This window comes from Dendropsophus ebraccatus, chromosome 3 (genome assembly GCF_027789765.1).
Source record: "Dendropsophus ebraccatus isolate aDenEbr1 chromosome 3, aDenEbr1.pat, whole genome shotgun sequence".
Classification (NCBI taxonomy): Eukaryota; Metazoa; Chordata; class Amphibia; order Anura; family Hylidae; genus Dendropsophus; species Dendropsophus ebraccatus.
This window is the reverse complement of record NC_091456.1, coordinates 114,947,521-114,961,849: the sequence shown is the minus strand read 5'-3', so window position 1 is coordinate 114,961,849 and position 14,329 is coordinate 114,947,521. Positions and strand designations below refer to the sequence as shown.

The 14,329-nt window shown below is 41.3% G+C and overlaps 1 protein-coding gene across 2 annotated transcripts in view; it reads left to right on the top strand.

Annotated features, from left to right (window-relative positions):
* LOC138785988 (protein unc-13 homolog A) overlaps positions 1–10,815 on the top strand; it is a 215,782-nt gene extending 204,967 nt beyond the window's left edge. For both annotated transcript variants that reach the window (XM_069962556.1, XM_069962555.1), the window contains 3 exons: positions 3,398–3,490; positions 6,656–6,815; positions 9,546–10,815. In XM_069962556.1, coding sequence (XP_069818657.1) covers positions 3,398–3,490; positions 6,656–6,815; positions 9,546–9,831 — 539 coding nt within the window. In that variant the 3' untranslated portion in view covers positions 9,832–10,815. The remainder of the gene's footprint in view (positions 1–3,397; positions 3,491–6,655; positions 6,816–9,545) is intronic.
* The last annotated feature ends 3,514 nt before the right edge of the window (positions 10,816–14,329 follow it).

Here is a 14,329-nt window from a genome sequence, read left to right as displayed (position 1 = left end):
AACATTTATGTCCAAATGGACACAATTTCTAATTCATGATTTTACTATAGAAGAGAGAGACTCTGTCATTAATCAATTTAAGGACACTGATTGGTATTGCATGGCCGCCCAAAAGGAAACTCTGGGAGCACTCCAAATATCTTAAGCTTTTCCCTTTCTCTGTTAAAGACAATTCTCTCCATTCTATTGGTAGCATATTTGAATATCTGACATCTATACTATGTTTTAAGGTGATTTTATAAATTACTGTTTTTCTACTTACGTTTTTGGTAAGACTACGTTTTATTGTATATGATAATATATCTTTTAAGGTTATTACAAAGGCTCATAGTATCTGTATGATATTGTAAACATACAATCCTTTGTTGCCTGTGAGCGACTTTCTTTTTGAATATGTAATGAATTTTCAATATGTATGTTCAAATATTACATAAGCCACTAATAAAAAAAAAAGAATCCTGGCACTCACTAATACAGTAAGGAAAGATTTCTCTCCCTTAGGGTCAGTTCACATGTACAGACTCACAGCGTAAATCTCGCTGCGAGTCTGTCAGGTCCTGTCCGATCGCTGCGTGTATGTAATTCTGCCGGCCCCTTAACCCCCTCTGCTGCTGCCCAGCTACCGCTCTGTATACATTACCTTTTCTCGCTGCACGGGGTCCCGGCGTACTGCTCTCCCACCCGGCCAATCAATGGCTGGGCAACACACTGATTGGCCGGGCGGGAGAGCAGTACGCCGGGACCCCCTGCAGCGAGGAGAGGTAATGTATACAGAGCAGGAGCGGAGCAGGAGCTGGGTGGCAGCAGAAGGGGTTAAGGGGCCGGCAGAATTACATACATGCAGCGGTCGTTCAGACAGCTGCAAGTATGTAGTGACAGTGAACTTTACGCTGAAAGTCTACGTGTGAACTTACCCTTAAACAGACATTTGCTGCCAACTGTTGCTGTGTATGCCATCAATACGTCAGATGGTAGTCAGTGCTAAGCCATGTAAGAAAAAAACATTATCTGTTACCATTCTTCACTGGGTGGTACGTATTTAGTGCCTCTTTAAATGCATAGATGTAATATTAACTACTCTATACTATATCACCTGTCTCCGGTAAAACCTAAGAATTTATGTTTGGCTGCTGTTACCACTAATATTACATTTCTCAGAATCTCACAGGGATCCAGGAAGCATGGATAAAGTACTCACAAATGGCTATTTTTATTGACTACTTGGAGCTTCTATTATGTTTGCTGTTTTGGTGCAGTTTAAGTCCATTATTGCAAGGACCTCATATTCTGCTTCTTCAAGCTTTAAAGTGTCACTGTCGTTTAATTTTTTTATGCAGAAATCAATAGTACAGGCGATTTTAGGAAACTTTGTAATAGGGTTTATTAGGCAAATATGCCATTATCTGCACTCAAAAAGACTTTTTCTAGGTCCCCCTTCCCTTCCTCTCTCTCATTTACCACTCATTATCAGTAAATCACGACTGGTTTACATCATTTGGGCCCTGTCTGTTCTATGGAGAGGGGAGGAGGGTGGAGGGATTACACAGCAGTAGCTGTGTAAAAGCCCCTATTCAGAAGTCAGAGAGGTCAGTGCTGACTTAAAAGGAGAGAGCCTGGTGATGTAGCTGTAAATTAACTCTTTGTTGTCCTGTTTTGGTGCCTCATCTCCCTCCACCCCTCCCCTCACCATAGAGAACAATGAAGACAGGGGGAAAGAGCTTAGAACTGCTTTTTGATGATAAAAATGCATTTTTTGGCTAATAAACCCAATTTCAAAGTTTCTTAAAATCGCCTGTACTATTGATTTCTGCAAAAAATAAACGACAGTGACACTTTAAGGATTTGACATAAGTAGAGTACAAGAATGAATGCATTGTAATACAAAACCTTATTATACTCTGTTTTGGCTATATAAAATAGCAAGTTCTTTTTTACAGCAGTACTAGAAGCATATAAAAAATTGAATCGTGAATAAAACTCCTAAATGTCAGATAATTCCCAACCTTAACATTTGCTCAAGTGTGCCATGTAATATACATGTATGAAAGGAATCAAATTCTATCCTGGTGTTTGACGCTTCTTTGTTATTTCCTGTATACATTTGCTCTAAGGTTATTGTCCTCTGCACTGGAATAATTGTCCTCTGCACTGGAATAATGCACTATAGTTTTGTGTATCATAAACCTGATCATATTCAGCAGAGTATGTAAAGCACCTCTCCTTTCCTTTCTTCCCATTACTCTACACCCCTCTCTTCATACCTCTCCTATCTCTTGCCTTTTTTCTTTTTCATCCCCCAGTCCATGGTGGAAAAGGTATTAGGTTTACTCTTAGTGAAGAGATTTATCCAGAAAAGGGTATGTCATTGGTGCAAAGGCTTTTGAAAGCATGTCCTATCCTGCTCTGTCAATAGTCAGTTTACTCAATATCTTCCCTGCCAGTTAAAGCTACTTTATGGGCTGATTAGGATGAGTAAGGGGGAAGCATGGAGAAACTCCAGTCCCACTTGTCAGGATATACTATACTTGTGCTTGCCTTCTACATGCATTAGGTTCTATGAATAAAAACGGATGTTTTTAGCCATTTAACATACCGTGACATCTCCTTATATAAATTAAATATAACTGAAAACTTGGTATAGGTCATGCAGTAGTTGTTTTATTTAAGATAAATTGGCAAGGAATTCTGTCATAGCATTGGCCTGTATAAGTGGGACTGAAGTGTTAACTCTTCTTGTGGCAACACCTTATGGCACGTTCTTGGGTTCCTTATTACACATACAAACACACACAGACACACTGAATGTGATACCGTCTTGCAAGACTTTGCAAGATGACCCTTTGCCTGTGAAAAGCATGCACTGCATCAGAATGCCCAGTCCATTCCAATCAAACTTGCAAGATAACGGCTTTATCAATCTATAATAGTAGCATTGAGGTTTAGTTTATACGAAACAGAGGTTAAGGGTAAGAAGATGAGAAAGGGAATCCTTGATGAGTGTGTCATAGTAAAAGCATAGAACATAGGCTTTCTTTAAGAGGATGATCTAAACAAATGCTTCAGAATTAACAATATATAGACTATTACTAAGCTGCATGTTGCACTTGGAAAGCATGGATAATCTGCAGTGGCCCTACAGCATCTCATTATTACTGACTGCTGGACTTGGGTTACAAGTAAAATGGTAACACAATTCCTCAGAATGTATAAAATCCTTAGAATGAATGACTGCTGGCAGGAACAAAATGGGAATCCCCGTGCCTTAGCTGGCATAAGAAAATACCAGCAATTGCAAATTGGTCTTAATATTAAGAGGCCAGTAAAATCCTGCCAGCAGTTCTACTCAGGGACTTTGTACTCGAGGCTTTGATCTTATTGTTAGCTCTTATTTCTCTAGGATCGGGTGTGGATGATTCAGTTGGAGAAGTTTCTATCCATGTGGAGCTGTTTACACATCCTGGAACAGGAGAGCACAAAATCAGTGTCAAAGGTAACAGATATAAAAGTAGTTGGCTTTACTGCCCAAAAACTGGAATTGAAAGAAATTTCGACTCCAGCAGATCACTGATTAGTATACACTAGTGTACAGTAATGTACACTAGTGTAAAAGTTAAAAAAAAAAGAGTAAAAAAACATAAAAAAATCCCCCTACTCTCCCCCAAAAATAGAAATTGATTATATCCCCCCCCAAAAAAACACACACATGTATAATAAAATGTTATGTAACACTTAAAAACACAAAACCTATACATGTTTTGTATCGTCACGTCCGTAACGACCAAAGCTATAAAACTATATCACTATTTATACTGTAAGACACATGCTGTAAAATAAATAAAAATAGAACAACACATAACATCACAAAAAAGATCCAAAAGTTATATATTATAAAAACTATACATCTTCTTACAAAAAAAATGCCCAACACCAGCTTGGTCACGCTAAAGATAAGAACGCTATGGATCCTGCAATGTGGTGACAGTTTAGGTTTTTTTTTTTGTTTTTTTTTTTAGGAAGATAGTTTCCATTGTGCCAAAGTGGTAGTTAAAAATACTACACAAATTACAAACAGGTCCTTAACCCCTTAATGACCACGGGCGTATATTCACGCCCTGCGGTCGTTAAGGACGGTCAGAGCGGGGCCGCGCGGCGGCCGCGCTCTGAACCGCAGCGGTCCTGGGTGCCGCTTGTAGCCCGGGACCGCAGGTATTAGCGGGCACGGTCTGATCGCCGTGCCCGCTAATACAGTAATCGGATGCAGCTGTCAAATTGACAGTCGATTACCGTTTGAAGCGTCATCCCTGGTGTCTAGTGGGGAGATCGCTCCTCCGGGACGTTATCCCGGAGGAGCGATCTCCGTTTCTGAAGCCGGCCGGGGACCGCTCCAAGATGGCGCCGTCCCCGTCTCGGCACTCGTTTACTTCCGGCTGCAGCAGCCGGAAGTAAATGAGTGCCTATCTCATGGATCTCTGCAGCATATCTATGCTGCAGAGATCTCTATGAGAGATCAAAGCACTTATACTCGAAGTCCCCCAGGGGGGAATAACCCTAACCCCAGGGGAAATAACCCCAACCCCAGGGGGGCTTCTAGTATAAGTGTAAAAGTAAAAAAAAAAAGTGTTGTTATTAATAAAAAGCCCCCTCCCCTAATAAAAGTCTGAATCACCCCCCTTTTCCCAGGTTATTAATAAAAGTAAATAAATAAATAAACATGTTTGGTATCGCCACGTGCGTAATCGCCCGAACTATTAATTAATCACATTCCTGATCTCACACGGTAAACGGCGTCAGCGCAAAAAAATCTCAAAGTGCAAAATTGCGCATTTTTGGTCACATCAAATCCAGAAAAATGTTAATAAAAAGCGATCAAAAAGTCGTATATGCGCAATCAAGGTACCGATTGAAAGTAAACATCATGGCGCAAAAAATGACACCTCACACAGACCCATAGACCAAAGGATATAAGTGCTATAAGCCTGGGAATGGAGCGATTTTAAGGAACATATATAAGGAACAATGGTTTTAATTTTTTACAGGCCATCAGATACAAGAAAAGTTATATATGTTATATATCGTTTTAATCGTAACGACTTGTGGAACATATATAACCAGTCAGTTTTACCTCAGTGCGAATGGCGTAAAAACACATCCACTAAAAACACAAAATTTCACCACACATTGAATTTTTTCCTGCTTTTGCAGTGCACTTTTTGCAAAAATGTCAGCCTGTCATTGCAAAGTACAATTAGTGGCGCCAAAAATAAGGGCTCATGTGGGTTTCTAGGTGAAAAAATGCAACTGTTATGGCCTTTTATGCACAAGGAGGAAAAAAAGAAAACACAAAAATCAAAATTGCCCCGGTCCTTAAGGGGTTAAGGTGTGTCCATATTCAGGAGAATGGATACAAAGTTTTATTAAGATGGTATAAAACACATTACTTCCCTCTACAGTATGCAACACTCCTCCGATTGTTGGAGATGCAAAAACAATTATGTTTCTTTCTTCCACATCTGGTGGACCTCTTCCCCATTACACACTTGATGGATGCATATCTTTCAGGCCTGTAATCTGGTCTGCAAAACACATATAGAGATACTGTAGCTCTCCTGATGATGCAACCACCCAGATGCAGACCATGCCTGGCGACCCTTTTCAGTCACCTGTTATCAGCGTAGTTATTGATTTCCGATACACTGCTTGCGCACTACCTACATTCACGGAGTTGACCAGATTTATCATATGGAGGAGCTCTCACACTGGTTGACTATCACGAGACAAAAAATTTTGGCCATATGGTCCCCTTGGATGGTCTATAGAGGGTCCCAACAGTACTTGCCCAATAAACCACCCAATACATCAGGTTTGAACAACACTAAACCAAAATAATAAAGGAAATTTATCTCTTATTGTTATTCCAGCACACAGGGAAAGATATCTAGGCATCGGAGATCGGGCTGTAACTAGTCACTCTGTGGGGATGAGGCTTTTATGTCATGCTGACGGGACAAAGAAGCCTCTTTTCCTGTCAATGACGCACAGGGTGTATAGATATCATTATCCAGCTGCAAATTTAAATATGTATAAAACATATTTTATACAATATGATCTGGCTCTATATTTATACATAAGCGGGGACATTTATTAAGTGCGGCCTTGCAAATGTCTCCACAGCTCCGGATCTCTGAGGATTTATGTAGAGGCACACGGCCTCTACATATATCCTTTGTGCACGGAAGCCCGTCCGTGCAAACAAAGTGAAACCTACGCCAGCTCAGAGTTCAGTTTTACGCCTAAAAAATTATAAATGCAGCGCAGGCACGCCCCCTCTGTGGGCTGCCGCGACCCTGGAACGCCCCCTCCTCGCCCTTTTGGTGCAAGTGGCGCAGAAAGCCCACTTGTGAATAAATTATTCGCAATACAACCATTTGTGATTACATTTATGCGCAAGTGGGCTCTCTGCACCAGAAAATGCCCTGTGCACCACTTGATACATGTCCCCCAAGATGTTTAATTCAGCATACATCAGTAGCCGATGACCAATATTGTGTCCACAGATGGATGTCTTGCACACAAATATATAGGATCTGTTAAGTGCATGAAGGTTCCTCCACTTATTCCTGGTTGGCTCAGTTTTACTCTTCTTTTATTTGTATAGTTGTTGCAGCTAACGATCTAAAGTGGCAGACCTCAGGAATTTTCCGTCCTTTCATTGAAGTTAACATGATTGGTCCTAATCTAAGTGACAAAAAGAGAAAGTTTACAACAAAATCCAAGAATAACAGCTGGGCCCCAAAATACAACGAGAGCTTCCAATTGTGAGTATGCACACAAAATCTTAAAGTAATAAATTGTAGGCAGGGGCCGATTAACTTTACTATAAGCCCAGGGCTGTTCACCAAGCTTGGGCCCCCTGACCCCATTGTTACTATGGCGGCACTCGTGTGGTGCTCATAGTATGGAATAATGTCATATTTATCATGTACCTGTAAAGGTTTATGAAAAATGATTATCAGGAAGCTCTGTGCTCACTTCTCATTTTCTAAATTACTTAAATTTTGAATTTGGTGCCTAAATACCATAAAGGGAACCGACTAGCAGTATGCTCAGGGAACTGCACAGTAGATCTTTAGAGTATATATTTGTATGTAAAAGGACCCTTGGAGCTTTTTTTTTTTAAGTGGCCAGGCAGAAATCAAATTTTAAAAGGCTGTAGCCCAGTTTCTGCCACTGCCGTTCTGAAAGTGAGTAGTCCCTGCTGCTCGTCGCTTCTTGACTTGACATATGGAAATACCCAGTCAGCCAGTAACTTGCATAGGCAGGTCACAGATGCAGCTAGTGACTGGCCAAGTAAGCATTTCCTACGTATTTTTAGGAGAATTGGGAGACTGTAGTGAGTTACAGGCACCGTTGGATGGGCAGCAGCAGAAATTGCACATCTTTTTACTGTATCTTCAGTTTTCATGGTATTCCAAAGAAAAAGTTTGTAAGTGTTACGCCACCAGCTTGGTAGGTTGTTGGGGGATTACTGGGATGTGTAACTTTGAAGAAACATTCCAGGTGTTTGTTAATTTTTTTTAAGCCCATATAATGCAAACCTCCACTATTACTACATATGCCTTATGTTTCCAGAAAATGAGCTTGTGTCTCATCCTGTCAACTACAGGATGACATCATGACTTGCTTTTAAAATTTGCTTCTTTGTTTAGAACATCATAGCCAAAATACAATGTATCTTGGAATGCAAACATATCACCACAAAGTTACAGACGAGAGGCTGGTCTTCATGCTGCAGCCACGGCGCTCTTCATATTCTCAGGTCTATAGAGGCTGTCACCCTCAAGGCGAAACGGGTAGTGACAAAACACGCTATTTTCGAGATAGCCCCTTTCTCAAGCATGTGTTTGAGAAAGGGGCTATGCCGAAACATAGCGTGTTTTGTCACTTCCTGTTTCGCCTTGAGGGTGACAGCCTCTATAGACCTGAGAATATGAAGAGCGCCGTGGCTGCAGCATGAAGACCAGGCTCTCATCTGCAACACTGTGGTGATATGTTTGCATTCTAAGATTCATTGTATTTTTGCTATGATGTTCTTAACAAAGAAGCAATTTCTAAAAGCAATCTGTGTCCTATGTCCTGCTTTACACTGCTTACGTGTTGGGATTACTGGGACTAGCGATCCAGAATAGGATGGTATTCACACAGTGTTGGGTATGGCACAGAAGTGTTTTATTTAGTTTGTGACATCATGACTTATCAGATTGTTTCTGACAGCTCTCAGATTTCACCCCACCTAAAAAAAAACACCTTATTTTAAATAGGGAAATGCATTAATACTGCATGTATTTTGTGAACTGAGAGCAACCCACTTATCAGTTCACCTTCCGGAAATCCAGGATATAGCATGCAGATGGTCTAAGTAGATTGTGGGTTGGTGTCCGTTTACATCACATGCAATTTTAATGTGTTTCCTTATTCAGGGTATGAACACACACACCGTATAAGCAGCGTATTTACTGCTGCGATACGCAGCAAATACGCAACAAATACGCAGCAAATTAGATCTAAATAACTGAACACAGTATCAAATCTGCACCATCAAATCTGCTGCAGATGTGCTGCGTATTTGCTGCGTATCTGCTGCATATACGGTGTGTGTGTTTCTACCCTCAAAGTGAGATTTTTAGAGAAAAATTGGCATTAGAAAGAGATGTGAGCTATTGTCCCAACTGAGGTCTTTTATAAGGTAATATATGTGGAGGTAAATACCTGTGATCAAAGTATTTTAGGAGTAATACCTTTATTGGCCAACAAAAAATTTTGAACCGTGAGCTTCAGACAAGTTTAAAACTGACTTAAAGAAACAGCACAATTCTTTGACTGGGAGCACCATAGCTGTCAAACAAGAAGAGAGAGGGGCAGAAAAGCAAATGGGGAGAGGCATTGCAGCCTTAAAGCACTGCAGCGCCTGTCCATACCCCCATGTCACTTCGGGATAGTAATAAAAGATTTGTCCACCATAGCACCAATGCAAGTAATACACTAATGCACTAATTCCATCTGCCGCTATATGCACATGTGAAAAGTTATATATATATATAATCTATCAAGCCCTTAAAGGAGTTGTACCTCAAAGTTAAAATCAGCCCCCCCCCCCTTTCCAGACTGTGCTGTCCTGCTCTGTTTTGTGTCTGTCCATGAGATGGCTGAGATGGAGGAGCATGTGACCATGCCCCGCCCCCTGTGTCCTCCATAGACATATATAGGCTCAGTGGTGGACACTGGGGGGGCGGGGCAAGGTCACAAGCTCCTCCATGTAAGCAATCTTATGGACAGAAACACCACTGAGCAGGGCAGCCCAGCCTGGAGGAGGAGAGCCTGATTTTAGCTTTATGGGGTACACGAGAAACTGCTGTCAGTATATACAGTGACTACACCTACTAATACTATACACTGAACTATTTTACTATAAAGTGTCCAACCCCTCTAGGCTTGATATGTATGCACAGTACCAGAAGATAACCTTACATTGTTCTTTATCCCTTTAGCACCCTTGGCAATGAGAATGGCCCAGAGTGCTATGAACTGCAGGTATGCGTGAAGGATTACTGCTTTGCACGAGAAGACCGGACAGTGGGCACAGCTGTTATGCAGCTAAAAGATCTAGCACAAAGGGGTAGCTGTGCCTGCTGGCTTCCTCTTGGCCGACGTATTCATATGGATGAAACAGGACTGACCATCTTGAGGATCTTGTCACAACGCAACAATGATGAGGTGGCCAAAGAATTTGTCAAACTGAAATCTGACACTCGCTCTCCTGAAGAGGGCAGCTAGGGTGATGGTCTGTTTACACCGCCATTACACAGATAAAAAGATTACCCTTTTTCACTGCCTTGCACCCCAGGCCCAAACTGTAAATAGTTTGAATACATTTTGAAATACACTTTTAACCAGGTCATTGCCAGCAGTGCTCCCCAAGCTCTGCCTAATGCTCACTGGTGCCTTTCTGGCAGTGACATGGGTAAAGTGTACATAAATACACACACCAAGGGCTGCGTTCATATGTGCCATTGTGTTAATGTTCTCCCTGCTGGACCACATAAGCACAGTTGTTAGGGGGCCTTAATTTCTGTCCTGCATTAGGCTGTTGGGCAGTTAATAGCACCCTGGTTGTGGGAGGATTACTTGTTTGAGAGACCATGTTTCCCTACAGTTAAAACAACTGACACATTCCCTCCCTTGACTTATCTGTCAAAGTTGCCTGCACCCCACCTGCTGTGTATATAGGATCTTCCTGTACCAGTGTCTTATTCTGTGCAATGGTGCTGCATGGGTATTAGTTTTCCAAGAAACAGTCCCTCAACCCCAAAGCTCTTGGTATAAGCCAGTCACCTCATGCCTGTCGCAATGCCTTGAATTGGACAGTCACCCACTTGCACGGTGCAGCAAAAAGAGGACACTGCCAGCTGCTTAGCACCTCTGTCCTTTTCTAGACCTGCCCAGATTATCCAGCACTAATGGGATTACAAATCCCTGATCCTTTTCAGGGCAGGACAGCAAAAAGCATCCCAACTCCCTTTTCACACAAATACTGCACAAGGATTAAAAGTCCAACATAAAAAAGTGTGGCATGTTGTATTGAGGAGAGATGCCGCAGTATCCCCCTCCCTATTTACCTGTCCGTCATGTATAGAAATTTCCTTTTTCCTTTCCTTCCTCTTGGGTGCATGTGAAGAAGTTTTGCACTAACTTGGACATTTTTGGTCTCTGTAAAAATATTTTATTATAACAGCCATTAAATACAAATAAGAAAGACAATGTCTGTCTGATTATTGGCATGGTTGTAAAACTCTTTCAGTCAGTCCGTATAAGTATAGGGTCACTATTTAAAGGGGCATTAAATATTTATTTATTTTATTAAAATAGAACCCATACAACGTAAAATGTTCTGTTTGTCATTGAGAAAGGAATTATATGTCAGTCAATTGATGCCACTGACACAGACACAATTTAGTGGCAAGCAAAATCTACAGGCACCTGCCATAAAACTTGGTAGAACTGACTAATGTATGGTTGTACAAGACACATTTTAACCCCTTCAAGACAGAGCCCTTTGATGCTTGGATGTCCTGGTCAGATTAATGCAATGTTCCTCCCTGGCTTCTAAGAGCCATAGCGCTTTTATTTTGCCACCTACAAGGCTGGTTGGGGTGTCATTTTTTGCGCCACAATCTCTAGTTTTTACTAATATCTTATTGGTGTAACAGAAAAATTTTGATAGCTTTTTATAATTTTTTTTTATATATAATTTAATAAAATCAGCAATCCTGGTGGTTTTTTTTTTTTTCGTTTATGCCGTTCACTGTGCAGGAACAATAATGTTATATTTTAATAGATCGGACAATTCCGCACGCTACGATATGTAACATGTTTATTTATTTATTATTTTTATAATGGGCAAGGGGGTGTTAGAAGGGTTTAATACTTTTAAAAAGTTTTTTTTATTACACTTTTTTTACATCAATACATCAATAGATTGCATGTACTGATCTATGCTTTGCCATAGCATAGCATAGATCAGTGTTATCGGCGATCTATGCATACAGCCTGCCTGAGAGCAGACTCTATGCACACATTGCCAAACCGACAGGACGGAGGTAAGAGGCTTACTCCCACCTGTCGGTACATGCGATCAGGACCCCTGCAGAAGCTTGTTCTGAGTACCTTAAACCCTGCGATCAATATAGATCGAAGCGTTTAAGGAGTTAATGAGACGCAGCTGCCTCTTATTACCTTCGGCCCCGGACACACTAATCTGTGCGGCCCCGCACACATCAGTAAACCCCTGAAGTCAAGAACGTATATATATACACATTTCTACTGCATGCAGTTCTACGGGTATGTGCAATAGGAACATTATATATATATATATATATATATATATATATATATATATATATATATATATATATACGTATTACTGATGGGAAGGGGTTAATTAAACGGTAAAACACGCAAATATAAGGGAAGGAGGCTCTCAACTTTGAGGCTATGTTCCTACAATGTTTTTTCTTGTCCCTTTATAATCTTTAAAATTACATTTGAAAAGTCTATTGAATTTAATAGTAAAAACGGAGAAAGGACGGGGAAAAAAGAAAAACTGCATGTGAACCACTAAAACATAACGTCCACTGTTTGCAAAAGATGTCCGAAAATAATTGACATGGTCATTATTTTGACATCCACGCAGATAATGTCCGTCATATATACTGTGCATTGGACGTCCGTCATTCTATTGACTTCACTGCATTGCGGTCAGTTAAATTGCGGCAATAATGGACGCCTTTTCCCTTTTTCTAACATTGTGTGACTATAGCCTAATTGTTTATATACTTGTTTCCCTAAAGTAGTGTTCTCCCATGTGTCTTATAAACTACCTGTGGGACCCAGGCTATTACTATTGTAAACTGGCCTGGACTTCATAACTGTAATTTTATTTGTCCCTGCCTAGGGATTTTTGCACATGCCTTTTAAGACATCTTGGTGTTAACAGTTTTGACTAGTCTAGTTCAGGGAAGAAAAAGAGCGCTGCACTTCACACCTATGGCTGATGCTAGTGCCCCTAGGCTAAATAAAAAAACACATCAGAATTTTATGTATGAATTGATCAAGCCATACTGCCCCATGTACCATTGTGCAGGTATCTGATACACATGGGTCCCTACACTAAGTCCACACCGTGCCAGTCAGTGGCTACCAACCCCGCAGGCGTGCACAGTCAGGGAACGGGGGCCATGGGACGGCCCTGCGACCCCCATGCCACATGCTTGATCAATTTATACACAAAATTCTGATGCGTTTTTTATTTAGCCTAGCGGCACTAGTATCAGCCATAGGTGTGAGGTGCAGCACTCTGTTTCTTCCCTGAACCGCATTTTGTTTCTCTCTTTTCTCCGTGTATTGCACTCCTCCTGGTGGGACCCACATGACCGCAATTAGCAGGAGACACCTGAGTGCACATGGTTTTAATCCCTCCTGTCTTTTCCCATTCTGTCTGCAGCAGCTATGGTGAGCGCAATACCTCATCCAGACTTGTGCTGTTTGGGGGCGACCTTCTCCGCCGGCGGTGCTGGCCGGGTTCTGGTGTGGTGTTTTTGGGTCTGGTCCTGTGGCATGGGGGTCGCAGGGCCGTCCCATGGCCCCCGTTCCCTGACTGTGCACGCCTGTGGGGTTGGTAGCCACTGACTGGCACGGTGTGGACTTAGTGTAGGGACCCATGTGTATCAGATACCTGCACGATGGTACATGGGGCAGTATGGCTTGATCAATTCATACACAAAATTCTGATGTGTTTTTTATTTACCCTAGGGGCACTAGCATCAGCCATAGGTGTGAGGTGCAGCGCTCTTTTTCTTCCCTGAACCGCATTTTGACTAGTCTAGGTTTGCAGACCTCAACCAATCACTAGAACAAGCCAGGAAAGTCAGCATGAAGTGTGCACTCTCCTGGATCTGACAGTTTAATAATTTAAGTATATGGGACTACTACTAGAGGGCATATCGTGGTAAATGTTTGTGATCAAAGTATTTTAGTAATGATACCTTTATTGGCCAACAAAAAAAATGTTAGAATTGTGAGCTTTCGGGATTCGAAAGATCCCTTTGTCAGACAAGTTCACAAATGAATGACTTACAGAAACAGCACAACATTTTAGGGATGTTACAAGCAAGAAAAGAAAGAATACAGGGGGGTGGGATGAGCAGCACTCGGCCATGCACTTCTGCCTGCTAGTTTTAGTGATTGGTTGGAGTCTGAACACCTTTTAAGTTCCAGTAAAGGAATTTAAGACAATAAACACCTATACTAGTGAGAGGCCTCAGCTATTAATTCCAATTATAAGTGCTAGGTCTTGACACTAATTATGAACAAATATGATGTAACTATGCTCTGACATAAGGTAACTCCACACAATACATATATGCCAGTGTGAGACAGTAACTAAGTCAATTTGGCAATCTTTTCATGGTAAGGTGAGTTTCTGGTATATGAAAATTGATGTGTAGGTGAAGCAAAAATATACAGTTGTAAAAATTAACCAAATAAAAGGGCAGATATATAAGGCCCCATTCACACGTCAGTGTCAGTTTTTACTGTCAGGAAATCCTGATCAGGAGGCTTCAAATGTCATCAGGAAAGTATCAGGAAACCTTCAGGATTTCCTGACAGTAATCCGTTTTTACCTTCAGGAAACCATCAGGAAACCATCAGGAAAAGCCTTCAGGATTTCCTGATCAGAAAAAAAAGTGTTTAATATGGTCTAGTATGCCAACAT